We start from the raw sequence: 22,562 nt of genomic DNA, 5'->3' as shown, positions 1-22,562 counted from the left end.
CGTAGACGTCGAATATTTCGACAGGTGCTTTGTCCCGCTCTCCCGCCATAGGGCTCCGCCGGTCGCCCGAATCGAACGGAAGTGCTTGGTTTTATTTTGCCGAACGGGGAATTTGCTTGCGTGTAACCCCCTCGGGGATGACCTATACTCGCTACGCGTCCAAACAACTCGACACCATCGCCAATGTACTACATTCGGGGACCGTATAGTAAGTAGGGAGGGATCCCCGACACAGTCATGAAGGAGATATGGAGGTAAGAAATCATAAATAGCTGAGTCCCTGTGGAGAGTCTAAATGTGTGCGTGGAGCTGAAGGCCACAATAGTGTCGCTTGTGTGAGAAATTGTGTGTTTTGTGCGCATGTTGTTTTCAGACGGTGACAAACAGCAAAGCAGGATGGAAAGCGAACAAGTGGAAGCGGGTCACTTCCTCCGTGGCACCACGAGTTTGTTATTTGCAAGCTTTTACGACACAATAGCCACCCACGAATGCCCGCTCTGTGGCCCTCGCGCCATCTTTCAAACGTCGCCGCATCCCGCCACGCTTCTGCGAGGACGCACGCACACGCTCGCTGTCATACGTCAACACGCACACGCGTGAAGGCCACAACATGCAGCGCACACGTGCAGCTGACGCGTTGACGCCGTCGACTGGCGCAGGTGTGACTGCGATGATGTCACACTCGCTCGGGGAGGTGAGCACAGTGGAAAGCTGCGCGCACACACACAGAATGTTCCCGCTACACAAAGTGTGTTTCTGCATGTGAATGCTTTCACTGTTTGTTAAGTGTTGCTGAATGGGGTCATTCTTTGGACTTTTTACACACAACAAGAAAATAAATGTAGCCACATGACAAGAGCTGCCAAAAATGACAGTCTGTCAAAATGCTGCGCCTGCTCGGATCGGCCACTTCAACTTGTTAGGCCCCTGAAATGTCCACTCAAAATCCCTTCTATCCCTTCATGAGTCCAGGAATCCAAAAATGGACAGCGATTGGTGAGAAAAGCAGTCGAAGAGCTTGTGTACTTTCCTAAACAATGATGAATTTATTTGTTATGGAGGATTTTCCAGGCGTTTGAAGCGCTCATTGCACGGGTTTTAGAAACGTCCACAACGATGGCAGCCACTCGTCACGTTGCTGAGAAACTCATGCTAAAAGCAGCATAGCAATGTCCACATCAAAGTCCTTTTGTTGACAAAAAAAAAGGCTGGAGAACAACTCGACAGCGCGAATGAAAATGGAACGGCCCATTTGCTTGAGTTTTCCTTCCCCATAGAGAAATGCCAAAGTTACACAACCAAAAAGTCCAAAAAGTAGCACCTCCTAGTAAGTGTCCAATGTTTCCACTTTATCTGGGGACTGCTATGATATTATTACATTTTCTTTGGTGACATCATCTGATGACATCGGAAGGTCGTAATGTTTAAACGCGCACGTTTACACACACACGCGAGCGGAACATGCATATGGCTGCGAGCGAGCAATACGTTTTCGTTTCCTTTCTTCTGGTGAGCGCGGCCGTGTTTCAGCACATAACTATGCGCTGACGTCAACACAAAATAGGAGACACAAACTGATCGCACACCAAGTATGGCGGCTCAGGTGGCAAGCGCACACACGCGCGCGCAATGGCGTGTACACGTTGTGCTTGACTAAAGTCACTCAGTCAAGTCACATGACCTCACCATTTGCCCTTGAGCTCAATCAACGCATTTGAGCCGACACGATGGATAATATCGTCATCACCCTCACCCTCACCTCATCCTTCATCCCACAAGAACACGACACGATCAAAAGTCCGACGTGTGTCCGTCTGTCCGTCTGCTTCCGATGGGGCATTTATTCACCGAACCTTTTCTACAGCTGAATTCGAGCGACAGAAGCGGGGTACGCCCCGGACTGGTCGCCGCTCGACGTCAGGGCCTTTAACGTACAGAGTAGACACACAGTGGACTGGTTGCCAGTTTAGTCCTCGAGGACGCTAACGCGCTAACATGTTTTGGGAATGTGGGAGGAAGCACGGAAGGTTTGGATTGTGAGGCAGACCCGTTGAGCACAACTCCGCCGTGCTTGCGGCCCTCAGCGCAGACAGGATGGAACAAAGGCTGCTTTGCGAGGTGTCATTTACTTGAACGGCTCGGTCCGTCCGTCCGTCCATTATGGTTGTGCTCCTCAAGCCCTCAATTTGCGTCTCTTTCCCTCAGACCGACCCGCCCCCGACTCGGCTCTCCATGTTCTCAACGTGGTCGGCAGCAAAGAGGCAAATAAATGCGTGCAATGTTTGCGTGCTTTACTGAGGTGATCCAATGTGTTTTCTCTGCTTGTCTATCTTGGTCTGAGAGACTGCGGTCCAATTAAAGAGTCCCCCCCCCCCCCCCCCCGACGGTCGGCCCCAATTATGAGCCCCCCCGGCCCCCGACGCGCACGCCCACCCACCGCTCTCCGCAAAGGCCCGCTGGAAGCTCGGAGGGATAAAACGGGCTCGCGCGGAGCGGCCCAGGACATTTGGGAGCAGGATGGCAGGAGGGACGTGGAGTTCGTACCTCAGCGGCATCGCCCTCGGCCCGGTCCTCGTCCTCCTCGCGTTGTGCGGGCCCACGCTGCAAGGAGGTGAGTCGCCGGCACGTCACACCCTCCGCAGCAAACCCGCAACACGACACAACTCGACATTTTCACCTCCGGTGGCGTCGTCGCACGCAACGCTGCCGACTAGTCTCGCTGCTTTTCTTCACATCTGCAAATATCGCATGCACGGTTTCGTATTCTCTACATTCGAGTTGCAACAATTAATTGATTATCAAATTCATCAACTATTTTGATCATCGATGAATCATTTAAAGACCTCGTTCAACTTAAAATTGTCCAAATCCTTGAAATGTCAGCCTGTCAATATTAAATCTTCTGAAAACAAATGAAAGCGAGCGGATTATCTTTATAACCTTTGCTGTTTTTTTGGTGTCTCATTTGCTTTTACTTCGGAAAACAATCATCATCGTTTTTGCAGATTTGCTGACAGATTTTATGGCCCAAACCAGGAACTGAATCACGATCAATTTATGTTTGTGCATCTTCTGCACTGTCAATTTCAAATCATTTCCTGTTTTTGAATAAAGAGATGGAAATTAAAACATGTTTTATCCAATGTTCTAAATCTAAAATAGAATTGACAGGTGAATCGATTATTACAATAAGGATTGGTTGCAGCATGTACAATATGCCCGACGCCCATCACATCTGCGTATCGCTGGCATCGGGTGAAATGTCGCATCTCCAAACGTTTCCCTTTTCAGGAAGGCCAAAAAGTGTCGAGCCGTTCAAATTGCGTCATCGTCAAAGAGGGCAACATTTTCAACACTTTCCATTGGTCAATCCTGGAGACTGACCAATGGAATCGATTTGTGGAAAAAGATGAAACGGAGAGAATTTACCCCTCCGTAGGTTTCCGCCCGACAGTGACGACATTTCATATTTCTTATTCATATAGCGCCGGCACGCACACCGCTGCTCTTCTTCTGCTCCGTCTCATTGCCGGATGTTGTCATTATGTCAAAGGATCTTTGTTATGCTTTTAATATTCTTATTCTTGGGTGCTGCTACTGTCCGCTTCGCAGCTGGAAATTGGGGTCGTTAACGGCTTATTCTCTTTTATTTGCTTCTATTCTGAGATGAGAGCCGAAGATGACGAGCTTGTCAAATATTCTTTGCGTTACAAATGTCACGCCGTGTGTTTTGGTTTGGGTTGGTTTCATGTTTTCCTGCGTTCCATCTTTTTCATGTGTTATGTGCTCATTTCGTCCTGGTGTCCACCTCGTGTTCTGGGGTCTCGTCAGCCTTCCGCTTCGTGTCGCTCGACCGCTCGCTCCATTGCACTCCTCTCCAATCTGGACTTCATACGGACTTCGCACTGCTGCGTCGTGTGTAAATCATCTTGCGGACATTTGTTTTGGCTTTGATTTTCCTCAGTGTGCGTGCATGTACGTCTGTGCGTGCTTGTGCGCGTTTGACTTCTTGTCACTTTTCTTGGCCTTCGGGGCACTTGTGATTGAGCCCGAAGAATTCTGCCTAGCAACGAGCACATGGCAAGGCGGGCCAGAGGAAATCCACACTGGCTGCAAGATTCACTTTTGCCTTCAATAATGAATAATGCATGATTTGCCTTATCATCATTCAATTCATAATTGCTTGGAGTGAACTGATCACATGATGTTTGCTGCAAGCAAATATTTTAAATGTTTTGGTGGGAGGAGTCGAGGGGTCCAGCAGCGTCTCGGTCGGTGGGCACGTATAAATGCAACAATGCATGACGTTACAATGAGATTAGTAATTCACATTCTTTAGGAATCCCAACACACTGCCAATTTGGTTTTCCTTCTCCAATTGTACATTTCCTTTTATAGCCAACTTTCTATTTATGGACCTCAGTTTTCATCCAACACAACACAACACAACACAACACGGCACTCTCAATTCACAGCAGAGGGAAAACATGTGTTCTGGATCAGGGGGCTTTTTGCATTCGGACCACTCAAGGCTTGTTTCTCACACACACACACACACACACACACACACACACACACACACACACACACGCGCACATAAAAATCAAACCTTGTTGATTCTCGGTGTTTACAAACTGGTACTTACCAACGAAAGGGTTGGCGCTTGCAAAGTCATTAAGGACCGACGAGTCCGTCCATCCGTCCGTTTTCTGAGCCGCTTCTCCTCGCTGGGGTCGCGGGCGTGCCGGAGGCCATCCCAGCTATCATCGGGCAGGAGGCGGGGTACGCCCTGAAACGGTCGCCAGCCAATCGCAGGGCACATACAAACGAACAACACATTCACACCTACGGGCAATCTAGAGTCTTCAATTAACCTCGCACGCATGTTTTTGGGATGTGGGAGGAAACCGGAGCGCCCGCAGAAAACCCACGCAGGCACGGGGAGAACATGCAAACTCCACACAGGCGGGGCCGGGGATTGAACCCCGGTCCTCAGAACTGTGAGGCAGACGCTCTAACCAGTCGTGCCGCCGACCTTTCTAGAGGGAAGGAACTAACTTCCAGAAAAGAAGTTCTTGAGCCAGACTTGAACCCAGTAGCAGAAAACTCCTAAGTCATCTAAGTCGACTCCAAAATGGACTCGGTGTGCAGGTGTGATCTTACCTGCTGGTGCTGGAGGAGCAGCTGGAACTGGCGCAGGTGCTGGAACTGGACTGGGTCAGGATGGAGCAGGAATTGGATTCAGACCAGGTGGAGCAGGCACTGGATTCGGTCCTGGTGGCGGAGGCTTCGGACAAGGTGGTGCAGGAGGTCGGTGCTGTTGGTTTTATTAGAAAACAAAAAGAAAAACCTTGTCTTCAGTATCGACATTCACTCTACCTCTTCACCCGGCTGGCTTTGTCGGTCAAGGACCAGGAGGGCTCCACCCCGGCACCTACAGTCCAGGCAGTGGTGGAGTGGGAGGTGTGCCTGGAGGTTTTGGGGCTGGTATGACAAATGTATATTTTATATGGTGCAATTTTCTAAGATTCATATTTTAATAGTTTAAACCACTTCTCACAGGTGTGAAGCCTCCTAAAACAGGTAAGACTTTCTGGTCCTGCTTGTGAGCAGTATTCGATCGCTACAAGTCAATAATATTATGTATGTATGTATGTATGAATGTAGTAAATTCCATGTATTCATACATGGCACTATTTTCAAACTTGCCTATGGTGGCCAAGGAGGAGTGGCTGGAGGCTTTGGACCAGGACAAGCAACTGCGGGTGGAGGGCTGGTTCCAGGTGGACTTGGGTCAGAAGGTCTTGGAGGCTATGGAACTGGACTCGGGGGACCCTTTGCCGCCGGTTTGGGTCAAGGAGGTGTGGTCGGAGCACTGGGATCGCAAGGCGCCGGTTTGGGTCAAGGAGGTGTGGTCGGAGCACTGGGATCGCAAGGCACCGGTCAAGGAATTGGAACGGGCCTCGTACCTGGAGGTTAGTTCAGCGCTATTTTCACGTCATCACAAGGAGGCAATGCCATCACGTTGAATGGAAAGTAAATCCGTTTTTGTTTTGTTTTGTTCAGGTGGCTTTGGAGGAGGTTACGGCCAAGCCGGCAGTAGGCAGTACCCAGGACTTGGTGGAACTGGACCCAAACCTCCAAAATCAGGTTACCTGATCAGTCACGTATGTTCACCGTATCAAAAGATGGAAAATGACTCTGATTGTGCTAACAGGTTACGGCCCAAGGGGGACAGGATTCGGACCTGGTGGTGCAGGGGTCGGACCAGGGGGTGCTCAAGATAGGCCTGAGAGAACCGGATTTGGACCTGGGGGTGCTGGATTTGGAGCTGGGGGTGGTGGGGTTGGGCCTGGAGGTGCAGGATTTGGTCCTGGGGCTGCAGGAGTTGGGGCTGGGGGTGCAGGAGTTGGCCCTGTGGGTGGTGGGGTTGGGCCTGGAGGTGCAGGATTTGGTCCTGGGGCTGCAGGAGTTGGGGCTGGGGGTGCAGGATTTGGCCCTGTGGGTGCTGGGGTTGGGCTCGGAGGTGCAGGATTTGGTCCCGGGGCTGCAGGGGTTGGGCCAGGAGGTGCAGGTGTTTGGCCTGGGGGTACAAGATTTGGACCTGGGGGTGCTGGATTTGGGCCTGGGGGTGCAGGGCTTGGGCCTGGAGGTGCAGGATTTGGACCAGGGAGTGCAGGATTTGGGCCTGGGGGCGTAGGTGTCGGGTCTGGTGGAAAGAGTGGTGGCAAAGCATCAAAACAACTTCCAGGTAAGGTCCTTTCGAAGACAACCCGTTATTTTGTCAAATTTGTGAGTTGTCGGGCCTTGGTTGCTAATACTGGGCTATGCGCTCATACAGGTGTCGGGGTTCCTGGACTGTATCAGGGTGGATTTGTTCCAAGTCAAGGTATGTAAAAAGACACGCACACCAGATTTTTCTCTGTCAAATCATTGAGACAAAAACTAACAAAGACATTTTTTTTTCATTTCCCTTGGTTAGATTTTGGAAGCCGAGGTGTGGTCCCTGGAGTGCCCACTGGAACTGGACTTGGGCCTCAGACAGGTGTGGACTCAAGACTTGAGATATGAAATCGCTCTGCAGCGCATAGCTTTACAAATTCGAGTGTTGCCTTCTACCTTGCAGGTGGCGGGGTACTCGGCCAAGGAGCAGACAGTAAGTGAGACCATCCTTTAAAACGGCAACCAAGAATCAAATTATGGCATTATCCAGATATAAAGTTCTCAAATAAAAAGTTCCCCAGCACGCCTCAGTCAAAAATGGATTTCTCTCTTAAGACGGTCGAGGACAGCAGCTGCCAGGGGTTTTTCGTGGTTATCCTCTCATATCACCAAAGTCAGGTAACTCAAGTCTGAGTTAGAATCATATTAGCGAATGGTTATTTATGACAGACAGAACTAGAATGTGCTTTTACTTTATCAGGAACAGGGAAGTCGAAAGGTCCAGCCAAAGCAGCAGCCAAGTATGGTAAAGGCACTTTATTTTGATTTCATGCCAAATGTCTCACAGCATTATCCTAAAGAATAAATGCTTGAGATAACCTCATTGTGTCCACTAGGTGGAGCTGGAGCAGGCGCTCTTGGTCAAGGTGGTGTTGGACTGCCTGGAGGAGGAGCAGGTCTCCCTGGATTTGGAGGTGGAGCCGGAACAATAGGTGGACCTGGAGCTGTTCCTGGATTTGTAGGAGGAGCTGGAACAGCCGGCGGACCAGGAGCTGTTCCCGGATATGGGGGTGGAGCTGGAACAGCCGGTGGACTAGGAGCTGTTCCTGGATATGGCGGTGGACCAGGAGCTGTTCCTGGATATGGCGGTGGAGCTGGAACAGGTAGCCTAACAGGTTTAAGTGTGTTTCCCCCGTGTTGTTTTATAAAGCAAAGCATTCATCATAAATGAATGTTTTTTTTAAGGGAGTGAAGTCCATCAATCTATCAATGTTTTGTGCCCTAGGTTACGGTCCTGGCTCAGGCAAAGCACTCAAATACGGTGAGACACATCAGAATCAGAATCATCTTTATTTGCCAAGTATGACCAAAAAAAAAAACACAAGGAATTTGTCATTTGACATTCACCATAAGTTTGCATGCTGTGACTTTAACCACCTTAAACAACCCAAGTCTGAGATTGCGGAGGACAGACTCCCAAAAATATTATGTCCAGGTCAGCCTGGCGGTGTCGGCACTGGCGCAACTGGAGGCCTTGGTGGACCGGGAGGAAGAGCTGGCGTTGGCACAGGTGGCCGTGGATATGGTCCAGGTGGTGCCGGATATGGTCCAGGTGGTGCCGGATATGGCCCAGGCTCTACTGGAACTGGGTTAGGTGGTCCTGGCAGTGGACCTGTTGGAGGAGGGTATGGGCCAGGTAGTACTGGTATTGGACCAGGAAGAGGTGGGACAGGACTAGGAGGAACTGGAACAGGATCTGGGGGTAATTATGACTCAAAATGTCTGTTTCAATAACTCAAGATGCAGGTCGATATGTGTTCAACTTGGATTATCTTCGTATTTCAGGATACGATGCCAATGCCAAAGCCCGTAAATATGGTAAGACGAGTCATGTCATTCAAAACGTATCGAAAGTTGCATTTACTACAAGAACAAAATATCTCCTGATAGGCATGTTCAGTGGAGCACTGGGCAGTCAAGGAATAAGTACTGGAGGACTTGTACCGGGTAGTGCTGCCACAGGATATGGACCAGGAGGAGTTGGACCTGGTGGTGCTGCAGCAGGGTTTGGTCCAGGAGGAGTCAGACCTAGTGGTGCAGGTAAAAGTTACGGACCAGGAGGCGCAATTGGACCTGAAGGCGGTGGTACAGGTTTTGGACCAGGAAGAGGAATTGTGCCTAATGGAGTGGGTACTGGCTATGGACCAGGGGCAGGAGTTGGGCCAGGAGCTGCTGGCACTGGATTTGGACCAGGGGCAGGAGTTGGGCCTGGAAGTACTGGATATGGACCAGGAGGTATGAAAAATTATTAAGATTTACTAAGTGAGGTCCAATGACTAATGTGGCACTCTGAGATGTTGATTTGTCTTACTTTTTCAGGTTATGCTGGTGCCAAAGCCCGCAAATATGGTAAGCGACACACAATTTTCAATACTTACAATTATACAAAACAAAATATGGTTAATTTTAGGTCTTAATGTAAACTTTGGGTGCAGGAGGACTCGGTGTTGGAACAGGCCTTGGAGCAGGAGGATTCCAAGGACGAGGTGCTGGAGAAGCAGTTGGACGAGCCGGTGCAGGACTAGGGGCAAGTGGACAGCCTGGTTCTGGTGTTGGAACTGGGGGACAACCTGGTGGTTTTGGACCAAGCGGTGCCGGAGGTATAAGAAGCTGGAAAACCTGGTTCAATTATTCATGTTTAATAATTAGTGCTGCTGCCTGTTATATTTAACTATTAATAATATCATGAACATTCATCTTACAAGTTCTCCTGGTGGTGCCAAGTCTCTCATATATAGTACCTCCCATTTTCAGGTCTTCTTGGTGGTGGAGGAGGTCCTGGGTCAGGCGGAGATGGAAGACAAGGGGGAGCACTAGGGACTGGTGGAACTGGATATGGACCTGGTGGTTACAGCCCTGGGGTAGCCCCTGGAACCGGTTTTGGACCAGGGGGAGGCTACGGTGCAGGGACAGGGACTGGATATGGACCAGGTTCCTATGACTTTATGGAGCTATACTATAGCTCAAAATCTAAATTCTAACTGTGACTGAACTAAACAACATGTCATTCACAGGTTATGGAGCTGGCTCAAAAGCTGCCAAATTTGGTACAAATATTATCTTCCTTGACTTAATTAAACATCCTGATATTCTTGTCCTAGCTCCAGTCCTCTTAAATGATCTGTGTGATCGGTGCAGGTCAAGGTGGAGGACTTGGAGCAGGAACCGGACAAGGCGGAGTCGGTGGTGGGGTACTTGGAGGCGGAGCCGGACAAGATGGAGTTGGCGGTGGGGTCCTTGGAGTAGGAACCGGACAAGGCGGAGTCGGTGGTGGGGTACTTGGAGGCGGAGCCGGACAAGATGGAGTTGGCGGTGGGGTCCTTGGAGTAGGAACCGGACAAGGCAGAGTCGGTGGTGGGGTACTTGGAGGCGGAGCCGGACGCGGTGGCGTTGGTGTCCTTGGAGTAGGTACCGGACAAGGTGGAGTCGGTGGTGAGCTACTTGGAGGCGGTGTCGGACAAGGTGGTGGGTTGTTTTTGATTATAGATATTTTTTCTCATTGATCATTATTTCTTGTAACTGGTGGAGACAGACCAAGCTAGACCTTTAACAACCTCTAGTGTCAATAGAAAGAATGACAGCAACCTCGACTTGCATTTACCTAACATACAGATAACAAACACACAAACACCGACCACTTGGTGTTTTGTCTTTTCAGGTTATGGTACTGCTGGATCCAAGGCAGACAAATATGGTAAGACATTGGGTAGGTTTTAAGTCAAGTATTCAGTCATTGAAAGGAGCACATTTGGTGGTAAATTAAGTGCAATCATTTTGTTAACCTGTGTGTCACCAGGACCAGGAAGTGGCACTGGTGCTCCAGTCAATGGCACCGGTGTCTACATGAACGGAACCAGCACAGGTGGTACTGCTCGCACAACAACTGGACCCGGCGGTAAGGTTCTGTCTGTGTGAATATATGATGAAATGTTATGTGAGGTTAGTCAGTAATCCAAATATGTGCTGGGTTAGGTCGAGGCGTTGCACGCGGAACACTGGCCCCACTAGCAGAAGGTATCTACATGTGACACACAACACAACTATAAGTTTTAGTCATTCTTCTAGGAGCATCTTTGTACAACTGTGACATATTGGTTATTATTGATGCAGGGGGAACTCGCACTGATGTCGGACAGGACGGAAAAGACTTTGATGGAGGTGCGTGTCCAAAAAAGAAGGAGCGAGAAGGAAAAAATAAGCTTAGATAGATTCAATCAAAATGAGAAAAATGAATTAAAATTCACACACATACTGCAATGCATTCTATTCTGGTTTTCAGCTATCAATGTAATCATCGCATTTTTATTAAGACCAACAGTTTTAATTGTAACAATCCGTCCTATTCCAGGTGAGGATGGTCCGGGCGGTGTGATAGAGGGCTCTGGCATTGCTGCAGGAGAAGGTGTGTTGAAATGTAACCTCGTTTTGTAGAGATACAACATTGCATTGTAAAGTCTGCAGATCCACAGCCTTCAAACACTAATCAAGGGGGTCACACTAATATTGAAACAAGGAAAATCATTTAAAATCATTTGTTTTGACTGAGTGAAAGTAGTTTTACATGTGAAACAATGTGTGCTGTTGGATAAAAGTGTGCACATGAATACACCGCTATTGCAACAGGAGTCAGCGGGAGGGTCGGTGGGAGACCATTTGGTGCAGGAGGTGATGGAGATGGTCTGAGAGGGACCGAAATTCCTATCCTTGGAGGAAGACCAGGTAATTGTTACACATTTAAAATTTTTCTTTGAAGAATCATGTCTGTTTACACTGTTGTTGTTGTTTTCTGAAACGGGTCTTGGTGGGGCTCCTCTTCCAGGTCAGTGTTCACATTAAAGATTGTGCTTGTTTGTCTTGGTGGTCTATGTCTTACGTGTGCCTGCGTGGTTGTTGTTATTGTGATGTCTTACAGGATCCACAGGAGCTGCACCCGGTAAGTTGACAACATTTGAAAAGATCACACAAAGCCTGCATGAAATTTCTATTTCTTATCTTCTCCCACTGCAGCTGGAAGAGGACCTGTCCACCCAACTGGTATGACTTTAGAGAGTCCAGTGTACTTACTATTAGACATCGCAACCAGAAGAAACTGCCAGGTCTATTATTTGCAGGGGCAAGTGGAGTCCTACCAGGTGCCAAACCTCTCAAACCACCAGGTGAACCACTGCCACTTTTGAAATTGACTGTTCCTACACCTTTTAATTTCCAATCATTAATAAACCTCAGCTGGTCTTCTGTGCTTTACCTGAAGGAGTCCCGAGAGGCGATACACCTGGTGAAGTAGAGGAAGAAGCACGTCCTGATGGAGGGACAGATGGCCGACGTAGGACAGGAGGAAGACGGACGGGAGTAGAAGGTGGTCCAACCAGTGCAGGACCAGTAGGAAGGGTTGGAGCAGGAGGAACGGCTCCAGCAGTAGGGGCAACACCAAAACCATCCAAAGGTGCCTCCTATGCCATTTCAATTTCTACATGAGATCTTTCGAACACAGGAACAACATTTACAAGCAAACCAAATCCGATGATTTTCAATACAGCATACAATCCGGATGGCACTAAAGGTGGAGCTTTACCTGGTGGCGCAGGAGGTAGTCCCGGGGTAGTTGGAGGAGGTCCAGGAGGATTTGGAACGGGACCTACGATAATTGGAGGAGGTACAGGAGGAGTTGGGACCGGACCTGGTGTTGTTGGAGGAGGTCCAGGAGGAGTCGGGACTGGACTTGGCGGAATTGGGAGCGGGACTGGCGTATTTGGAGGAGGTCCAGGAGGAGTCGGGACCGGGTCTGGCGGAGTAGGAACAGGTCTCGCAAAACCTGGAAAAAGTGAGCTTCTTAAAAACTGCTCTTTGAACCATGTGACACAATGAAGCCAAAACTGTAAAAATATTTCTACATTTCACCCCTCATCTATTGTAGGTTATGTTGCTGGTGGAGCTAGAGTTTTACCAGTTGGTGGAATGCCAAGTACGTTTTATAAGTCGATTAAAGTGACAGATTTTTATTTTTTTATTTTATTTTATTTTATTTTTTATTTTTATTTTTTTAAACTGCAGTCTCAGGCCCGGTAAACATTGGGCTTTTTTTGTTCCAAATTTGCCCCTTCTCGTCTAACCGCGTCAAACGCTAGACTGTCTTTTATCTTATAATATTATCCTATGAGATCATCTGAGGTATGGGGGCCAACAATCTTAAATATTGAACGCGTTACACCAAAACTCTTCATATGTGGGGAAAGCCGAAGACTCCCGAGTCATGACGCCGTCAATTGTGACATAAAACGGAATGTAGCCAATCAAAGCAGTGCCCTGAGTGAGGAACAACGAAGCGGCTGTAAATGAAAACAAACATGTCCTACCCTTTGTCGTTTTTGTGTTCCCCAGACGGCAAGAAGTATTTTCCAAAGCAAGTCTTTCTATTCATCTACACCACTTTCGCCTCCATTCCCTTCCGCAACACTTGGCAAAGATCAGCGCATACCCGGAAGTGTCTGCGCTTCCTCGTTTTTGTGACATGACGTGTGATCACGCGAGAATTCCAGATCGACGTCGAAATGGAATCTTTGTGTGTCTGGTGTTATGTGTTGAGATTATCGGAGCAAATCACACACAATATGACCAAAACTGTTCAATGCCTGATTTTTTATCTTTATGTGTTGGGTCTGTCACAGATTTAAAATCTTTTAAAATAAGCGAAATCCTTATGCGTGTACCAGTCCTTACCCTTTCCTTCGTCTCAGGTCTAGGCTTCCCGAATGGAGCTGGTGTAGGACAAGGAGGAAAACCAGGTAAAAGTACTTCCCTGAGGACTTTCTTTCTTCTCTGTGAAAGAATTTCATCCAATAATGAATGTTTTTCTTTTTTTTTTTTTACGATCAGCATATGGGAATTTCGGAGCAGGAAGCCAAGGTGGGGTTGGACCTGGTGGCTATGGTGGTCCTGGAGGTGTTAGTGCTGTTCCAAGAGTTGGGGCTGGGACAGGTGTCGTTGGAGGAGGTCAAGGAGGATTTGGGACTGGAATTGGTGGAATTGGTGGAATTGGAGGAGGTCCAACCGGAGTCGGGACCGGGACAGGTGTATTTGGAGGAGGTCCGGAAGGAGTCAGGACTGGGCCTGGCGGTGTAGGAACAGGTCTCACGAAACCTGGAAAAAGTGAGCTGCTTAAAAACTGGTCTATGAAATGTGTGAAAAGTACACAGTGAAGCCAATGTGGTAAAAATATTTATTCATTTCATACATCAATCGTAGGTTATGGTGCTGGTGGAACTGGCGTTTTACCAGGTGGAGGTATGCCAATTACATTTTACGAGCAGAATAAAACGACAGACGTTTTTCAGAAAAAGTGCAGTCTAACTCGTTCCTCTCTCTCATAATGAATGTCTTTTTTTTTTTTTTTTCTCAACGATCAGCATATGGGAATTTCGGTCAAGTAAGCCGAGGTGGGAGTGGACCTGGTGGTCCAGGAGGTGTTGGTCCTGGTCCAGGAGGAGTTGGGACAGGAACAGGTGTAATTGGAGGAGGTCAAAGACGATTTGGGACTGGCCCTGGTGCAGTCGGAGGAGGTCCAGGAGGAGTCGGAACCGGTCCTGGTGGCATGGTGCCTGGTGGAGTGGGAACAGGTCTCACAAAACCTGGAAAAAGTGAGATGCTTCAAAACAAATGAACCGTATGAAACGTACACAATGAAAACTGGTCTATGAAATGTAAAGCCAATGTTGCAAAAAGATTTCTTCAGTTCAACCGTTATACATCCTAGGTTACGGTGCTGGTGGAGGTGGAGTTTTACCATTTAGAGGTACAGCAATTACATTTTACTTCCAGAACAAAGAAACAGACTACATTTTTAAAAAAGTGCAGTGTAACTCTTTTCTCTGTCTCAGGTCTGCGCTTCCCGAATGGAGCTGGTGTAGGACAAGGAGAAAAACCAGGTAAAAGTACAGTACTTTCTTTGAGGACTTTCTTGCTTCCTGTGTGGTACAATTTCATCAAAAGAAATTTTCTTCCTATTAGCATATAGGACTTTCGGTGCAGGAGGCCAAGGTGGGGTTAGGCCTGGTGGCTATGGTGGTGTTGGTGCCGATCCTGGAGGTGTTGGTGCTGGTCCTGGAAGCTATGGTACTGGGCTTGGAGGTTATGGTGGTGGACCTGGAAGCTATGGTGCTAAGACAGGAGGCAGGGGTGAGGGAGGTAGTCCCGGTGGAACTGGGACCTTTGGAGTTGGAGCTGCTGGAGCTGGTCTTGGGGGTTTGGGAGGAGGACCAGGTTATGGTGGTGGTGGTGCCGGTGGACTGGGGGGATATGGTGGTAAGATAATATTTCTGAAAACAAGTTTCTATGTCTTAAGTAAAAGTTATATTGATATACTATGTTCTCTTATTCAGGTTCAAGGTATGGAGCTACAAAGCCATCAAAAAGTACGCTGACAATGACAAACATCCAGTCAGGCCTTTACCTCGAGAACTTTAACAGAAACATTGTTTATATGTAGGCTATGGGGCAGGAAGTGGCGGTAACAACCTTGGGCCTGGTGGCTATGGAACTGGAGCAGGTGGAGCCAGTTCCCGTTCAGGAGATTTCGGACCGGGTGGCACCAGGCCTGGAGTATATGGGCCTGGCACGGCAGGAGCAAGTTTGGGTGGTGTTGGAACTTGGACAGGTGGTTATGGACCAGGTGGTGGTGCCACAGGACCTGGAAGCTATGGGACTGGTGGAACAGGTCAAGGACTGGACATGAGGAAGGCCCCTAAATCTGGTATGATGACAACATCTTACTCTGACATTAAAAATGAAAAGTTTATACATTCATTGCCTTTTCTCTCCGTATGATAGGCTATGGATCGCCCTCGCTGGGAGTAGCTGGCTATGGCACTGGTGGCTTTGGACCAGGCGTTTCTGGCACAGGAACAGGTGGATTTGGACCAAGTGGTGGCTTCAGACCGGATGCTGCTGGCACAAGAACAGGTGGCAATGGTCTCGGCGGTGATGGCACGGGAACTGGTGGGTTTGCACCTGGAGGTGGTTTCAGACAAGGTGGTGCTGGCAAAGAAGGCTTAGTACCAGGCAGTGCTGGCACAGGAACAGGTGGCTTTGGACCTGTTGGTAGTTTTGGACCAGGTGGTACAGGCACTGGAACAGGTGTAGTCCTACCAGGCGGTGCTACCATGGGCACGGGAGGCTTCACACCAGGTGCTCCTGGCACGGGAGCTGGCAGATTTGGACCAGGAGGTGCTGGAACAGGTGGCTTTGGTCCAGGTGGTGTGGGCAGAGGAACAGGTGGTTTTGGACCCGGTGGAGGCGGCGCAGGAGCAGGTGGCTTCGGTCCAGGAGGTGCCGGCCCAGGAGCAGGTGGTTTCGGACCAGGTGGCCAAACATTCGGCAAAAGAAAAGCCCTGACACCAGGTGCGCAAAGATTACATTGTGGACACGCAATCACGACAACAATAGACACTTGTACCAAATGCTAATATTTCATCTCGAACTGCATGCATGTTTCCCAACAGGGGGTGCTGTTTCCAATGGAGTCGAACCTGGTGTCTATGGCCCAGGGGGATACGGCCCAGGGGCAACAGGGACGGGCTCTTTCGGCTACGGCCCAGGGGGTGCCGGACTTGGAGGCTATGGTCCAGGAGGGGTTGGAAGCGAACCGGCAGCAAGTGGCTCTGTTGGATATGGACCTGGTGGACAAGTGATTGGAGCAAGGAAACCTGCTAAATCAGGTTACGGATCATCCTTAGGAGGAGCGGGCTACGGACCAGGTAAACAAAATAAGAACTGAACTAAGCTGTTCTGAATTGTTTCCTAATCCAACAATCCGCCAGTGTCCAGCTAAACGCGATCTGTGCTCAGCAGGCGGTGCTGTCCGGGGTCTCGCAGGTGCAGGAATCGGGGGACTCAACGGAGGGGGTCAAGGTGAGTCTCGTTCTCATAAGGGTCTACTTTCAATGCAATGCACAAATATGCAAAAAAAGATAAGGACAAAGAAAATTGATGACTATGAATCAGGTGCTCTGGGAGTAGTTGGAGGACTGAGCAGCTTACCAGCTTTGTTTAAATGGACCACTTTACACAATTCAAAGCAGCAATGATTAAAATAAAAAAAATAAGATGAATGAATGAATGAAATACAATCATATTTTGAGATTTGACAAATAAAAAAATCAAACGTGAGTCTGTTTCTCCAGCAGGGGGTGCTATGAACAGATTTGGTGGACCAACTGCTGGAGGTTATCCTGGTAAACTTGCTTCATCTTGTCTCATGTATTTTCTTTTCTTCGGAAATCTTTTTGAAATGACACGCGAAGGAGAGGCACACCTTCAAATTATCCTACGGCCATTCTCAAAAAGACTGCACTTCCTGGCTGTTCGGTACTGTCAAGTTCCCGTCCAATCCAAAAGGGACTTCTATATCATATTTACCCAATCAGCACTATATTGATTCATTGTTGTGTGATTATATGATATAAATCGCCCAATAATAAATCAATGCAGTCTTGATATGGCACTTCAACGTTTGCAATAGTTCCCAGGTGAAGACGCTGCACTGCTAAGAAAAAGAATGCATCACATGTTTGCTCGCATCGGCGTGACTTAATCCTTCCTGTTTTTGTCCCGTAGGATACACGGGTGCCGGACAAAAATGTAAGATATTCCACTGCGCCTCTGGAATGTGCATGGTTCAGTCCAACAACTCCAGCTCTTAATCATCTTCTGAGGACATGTTGGACATTTGGATGCTTCCAACTTTGTGGGAACAAACCTTTCTGTTTCCGTTGCGCAAAGTAACATCACTACAAAATCTTCTCCAATGTCTTCCTTGAAAGTTTGTCTTGAAATCCTCACTTCAAAGTCTAACCCTGGTTTGAAACCCCAGGATGTGTTTGAAAAACCTCATTTGAATCCCTATTCCTGTCTTGAAACCCAAGTTTGAAACCCTAAGCGCATCTTGACACCTTAAGACTTGTTTGAAACTGTAATTTGAAACCTGAAGGCTTTTCTGAAACCCTGACCGTAAGCCTGTCATGAAACCTAAAGACTAACTTGAAAAACCTAATTTAAAACCCTAACCCAGTCTTGATTTTTATTTGAATTATTTCAAGGATAGCCCCTTGAGATGCATCATCTCGTTTTCGAGGGGGACCTTAAGACTTGTTTTGAAAGCCGAACCCTAACTCCGGCTCGAAACCCTGAGACTTATTTGAAAGCCCGATTTCAAACCCCAACTCTAAACTGACCTCTAAACCTGTAATTTGATCCTTGTTTAAAACCGCCAGTAGAGTTAAATATAGGGGGGTTTACATGGCGCTTTCTTTTCCAATTAGAATCGGTTTAGAAGCCCAAATGGAAGGAAAACGCTCCATGTAAACACCTCAATCGGAGTAAACGGGCCGAATCCCAATGGAATCTCATTCGGTTTCACAAGGGTGGAACATTCCTTTTGCCAGATCGATCAGAAGTAAGTTTTCGTCATGTAACCGTGACGTCATCGTTTAGGCGCGTCGTCACTACGGCGACCGGAGCTGGTATGCCACGGAGATCTCGCTTTGAACTGCTTGTAACTTGTTTCTAGCGGTTGTTTTACCAAAGGTGTAAAAACAATCCCAACTCCTGCGTCGAATAGACGACGGACCTCGAATAAATGACGTGACGTCTAAGTCGACGTGCGCGTGTCACACGGCTGCTGCGATTCAACGTAGCGCACGTATACACCCGATCGGAATAGATGGCGTCACGTGGAAACCGTCGACCGGAGATCTTCGATGGGAATGACAAAAAGTCTCCACGTAAACCGGCTATTGTTAGAGCTGCCGGGGGGAGGGGGACTATTGACTTGTTGTCGGTGTCGCGATACCTTTGCCCACATGGCGGCGTGGACTGTTATTACCGCACATGCTGCTGTTGCGACAACCCCTTGAGAATGAAAGTGTTGAGCTGTGCCCTTTTTCCACGTGTGCTGCAGCGAGCGCGCAGAAGGCGGCCAAGTACGCAGCCATGCAGAACTTCTTGGGAGGCGGAGCCTACAGAGGTACCGATCACACGCTCGCGACACCAGCGCTTCTCAAACCGGGGTTCTGCTGGCCACCGATCCCCGTCTGACTTTGGGCGAGAGGCGCAGTACACCCCGAACTGGTCGCCAGCCAATCGCAGGGCACATATAGACAAACAAGCATTCGCACTCACATTCATTTTAGAGTTTTCAATTACCCTAGCATGCATGTTTTTGAAATGTGGAAGAACACCAGAGTACCCGGAGAAAACCCACACCATTCGGCACACAGGGAGAACATACAAACTCCACAAGGGAAGGTCGGATTTGAACCTGGGACCTCAGAACTGAGTCACCGATGGTGTAGTGGTCAACTCGCCTGACTTTGGTTCAGTTCCCACTCCGTGACGGTGTGATTGGTCGTCGTGTCTAGATGTGCCCTGCGACCGACCGGCGGCCGGTTCGGGGTGTAGTCCGCCTTTCGCCTGAAGTCAGCTGATGTGCTAACCGGTGGGCCACTGTGCCCCCCTGCACTCCACAATGTTTTACTCGTCAACACCTTAAATAAATCGTTTTGGTTTGTAGCTCATTGAACTATAACTACAGCTCAGATTTCAAGATCCTTTTCTGGGTTGTTACAGTATATAGGCAAGTCCAACTTTAGAGTTGCACACCTTCAGTGTTGTACCATGTTGGGGCGCAACATGCTGGGCAACACCAAGTTCTCCTGGAAAAGATACAGTAAGAAGAAAAGGCAAAGAAGGTCCCCTGTGAATGTCAGTAATAGTTCCTACAGAGAAGAGAGAATACAGTATATGCCCAGGAGTATTTTTGTATGTTTGTGTTTTCAAGTAGCAGTGGTTTTAGGGTTTATTATTGCCGTCACCGTGATGCTAATGAATCTAAATTCGCGCGTCGATGGCGTTTCGCGTCACGTTAGCATTAAGCTAACGTACGCGGTGTACATACATGTGGTAGTTGTGTATCCACGGGTCGGTCGCGTGTGCGTGTGCTCTGTTGTCCTAGGCGGCTGTCAGGGTAAATACTGCGGCCGGAGGAGGAAGTGAGAGCGCGGCAGACAGGACGTGACCTCATTGCGACGACAGCGGCGCTACATCGATCCCAGACTCGACACGTCCTACCTTCCGTCGGAGCTTCGGCACATCCGGCAGACGTCGGCGGTTTCCTCAAGCCAGACAAAATACTCATTTAGAGAAACGTTGAGAAGCACTGAAGCCAAGAAGAAATATTTCTGTCTGTAACACGTATGCGTACGTGCACACTGCTGATGTCGCTGTGAACCTCGGCCAAGGAAATGCCTTGGAGGAGGTCATCGTGCTGAAGACTCATCTTACCTTTGACACTGCTGGTGAGGATGTGAGCTGAACATTTTACACATAAACAACACACAGTAAATGTGAGGTAATACTATTCCATACATACAACACCTGGTAAATCTAAGATAATAATATACATTGCATTCAACACACTCTGAGGTAATCATGTACAGTAACATTCGAGAACACCACAGGAGCCATCATGAGAGTGTGCGCGCGCGCGCGTGTGTGTTTTCAGTCGACTGTGCATCGATGTTAGTGTGTATTAGTCTTAAGTTATAGTGACAAAGAGCAGGAGAACATTCTGGAACTTTTGCTTCCTCCAATGCTGATGTTGTTTTTTGGGGGGGAATAAGAATGGTGCATCTTGCGTCACGACTTCATCATGTAGCTTTTTGTTTTGTTCTGTCGAAACATTGTCATGTTCAGTGCCAGCAAAATGGTGCGCTTTTGTATGCGGCGCTTTCCAATTAAACTATCGACTCATGAACAGACTGCAGCACGTATGTTATTTTACCACACGTTGACAAAAAGTCCAAAAACAAAACATCTGCACTGTGTAATTTCCAATCCTATCCAACCCGCTCGCTCCTCGAGAGAACCTCAACATCTTCATTTGCTCTGCTTCCTGTCGTCTCTAATCCGTCCATCATGGCTGGCCTCACCACCGCCTTCGAAACTTCACCCTAGCAGAGACTCTTCTGTCACATAACACACCCGACACCTTCCTCCACCCGTTCCAACCTGCTTGGACCCGTTTCTTCACTTCCTGACCACGCTCCCCATTGCTCTGGACGGTTGACCCCAATTATTTCAAGTCCTCCACCCTTGTCCTCTCTTCTCCCTGTAGTCTCACTCTTCCCCCTCCAACCCTCTCATTCATGCACGTATATTCTGTTTTACTTCGGCTTGTCTTCATTCCTCTCCTTTCCAGTGCATGCCTCCACCTTTCTAACTGTTCCTCCACCTGCAGATCACAATGTCATCTGCAAACCTCACGGTCCACGGGGGTTCCAGTCTAACCTCATCTGTCAGCCTATCCATCTCCACTACAAACAGGAAGGGGCTCATGGCGGATCCCTGATGCACTCCAACCTCCACCTTAAAACTCCTCTCTCACACCTACAGCACACCTCACCACTGTTCTGCTGCCCTCATACATGTCCCGTAATGGTCAAAGATACAGAACTTCTCGTCCACTCTAGACTTCCTCAGGCGGTACCTCGGTTCCTCTCTGGGTACTCTGTCAAAAGCTTTCTCAAGATCTACAAAGACAACGCAGCTACTTCTGAGCTTCTCTGTACTTCTCCATTAAAAGCCTCAAGGCAACTAACGCATCTGTGGTACTCTTTCTCGGCATGAAACCATACTGTTGCTTGCAAATACTCACTTCTGTCCTGAGTCTAGCCTCCACGACTCTTTCCCATAACTTCATCATGCGGCTCATCGACATTGTTCCTCTATAGGTACCAGGTCTAATGTGCACGAGAGCTATTCTCAAACACGGCCGTTCATCAACGCTAGCATGAGTGCTGTGAACAAGCTAACGTTAGCCATGGCTGTTACGTTGGTAGCATGATTGATTTGTATTACAGTTAAACTATAACACTAAATGTGAACTGTTTAAAGATTTGGGGAACGTGCACTCACTTGAAAACTAAAAAGTGGTGATAAACCTTCCTGTTGAACAGAAATGTTGCTAATTCCGTGTCACTTCTGAATCCACTCGGCTGCCTGTGGCCCCTCCACCTGTGAACGGCAGCTTCTACGTTCATCATTGGTTTCTCTCGGGATCTGTCTAATTCCTTCTTTTTCACTTTTGTTGCAAACCGGAAGTGGGTATTCCATAATAGTTCGAGCAAAGCTCCTGAAGATCAAGGAAACAAGTCAGTGAGAGACTGCTGGGGCGGGCCCGCGAACGCACCGCAAATGATTGACACCTCACAGGTCACGGCTTCTATCTCTGATTGGTTGTTGTTCCTCGGGCGTGCGGTTTCTTAAAAATCAAATTAAAGGTATAAGGTGAGGCCAGAGAGGGATGATTTTTTTTTCACAGATCATTTTACTCATGTAGCTACTACTGTCAGGTTACTGACAGTTTAACAAATTTGCCAAAACGTTTTGGGTTTTTTTTTTTTTTTTAAATTGCAAACTCCTCCCCTAACATCCATCCATCCATTTTCCATTCCGCTTATCCTCACAAGGGGTCGCGGGTGTGCTGGCGGCCATCTCAACCGACTCTGGGCGAGAAGCGGGGTACATCCTGAACTGGTCGCCAGCCAGTCGCGGGGCACATATAAACCACCATTGGCACTCACATTCACACCGATTGCGAATTGAGAGCCTTCAATGAACCCAGCACGCATGTGTTTGGAACCCACGACCTCAGAACTGTGACGCAGATGTGCTGACCTGTCAGCCACCCTCCAACATGTAAAAGTTTTATTAGTTTGGACTTGTTTGCGTTTATGACGAATTTGTGTGGGTGATGAAAAGAATTCTTGGCTTGAGACTAAAAACACACG

At 48.3% G+C, this 22,562-nt stretch overlaps 1 protein-coding gene across 1 annotated transcript; it reads left to right on the top strand.

Annotated features, from left to right (window-relative positions):
• Nucleotides 1-248: 248 nt before the first annotated feature.
• Nucleotides 249-20,522, top strand: LOC133416404 (uncharacterized PE-PGRS family protein PE_PGRS54-like). The gene is given in 56 exon segments (XM_061703254.1): nucleotides 249-254; nucleotides 374-376; nucleotides 479-659; nucleotides 2,206-2,261; nucleotides 2,452-2,611; nucleotides 5,152-5,310; nucleotides 5,410-5,487; nucleotides 5,563-5,583; nucleotides 5,724-5,975; nucleotides 6,067-6,155; nucleotides 6,223-6,345; nucleotides 6,407-6,555; nucleotides 6,597-6,751; nucleotides 6,842-6,889; nucleotides 6,983-7,045; nucleotides 7,127-7,156; nucleotides 7,279-7,341; nucleotides 7,424-7,468; nucleotides 7,560-7,826; nucleotides 7,949-7,984; nucleotides 8,159-8,425; nucleotides 8,509-8,541; nucleotides 8,614-8,958; nucleotides 9,043-9,072; nucleotides 9,159-9,323; nucleotides 9,478-9,654; nucleotides 9,738-9,770; nucleotides 9,862-10,188; nucleotides 10,382-10,417; nucleotides 10,520-10,618; nucleotides 10,696-10,737; nucleotides 10,834-10,881; nucleotides 11,072-11,125; nucleotides 11,347-11,442; nucleotides 11,636-11,656; nucleotides 11,731-11,757; nucleotides 11,835-11,879; nucleotides 11,975-12,166; nucleotides 12,260-12,544; nucleotides 12,638-12,685; nucleotides 13,458-13,505; nucleotides 13,597-13,869; nucleotides 13,966-14,004; nucleotides 14,127-14,357; nucleotides 14,474-14,512; nucleotides 14,598-14,645; nucleotides 14,728-15,089; nucleotides 15,092-15,131; nucleotides 15,206-15,469; nucleotides 15,547-16,116; nucleotides 16,218-16,472; nucleotides 16,564-16,626; nucleotides 16,899-16,949; nucleotides 17,332-17,355; nucleotides 18,674-18,739; nucleotides 19,727-20,522. Coding segments are annotated over 56 exon segments (6,768 nt in total). The 3' UTR covers nucleotides 19,768-20,522.
• The last annotated feature ends 2,040 nt before the right edge of the window (nucleotides 20,523-22,562 follow it).

The sequence above is a fragment of the Phycodurus eques genome, chromosome 17, assembly GCF_024500275.1.
Source record: "Phycodurus eques isolate BA_2022a chromosome 17, UOR_Pequ_1.1, whole genome shotgun sequence".
Lineage (NCBI taxonomy): Eukaryota > Metazoa > Chordata > Actinopteri > Syngnathiformes > Syngnathidae > Phycodurus > Phycodurus eques.
The sequence above is the reverse complement of the archived record's forward strand: the minus strand, read 5'-3'. Positions and strand labels throughout refer to the sequence as shown.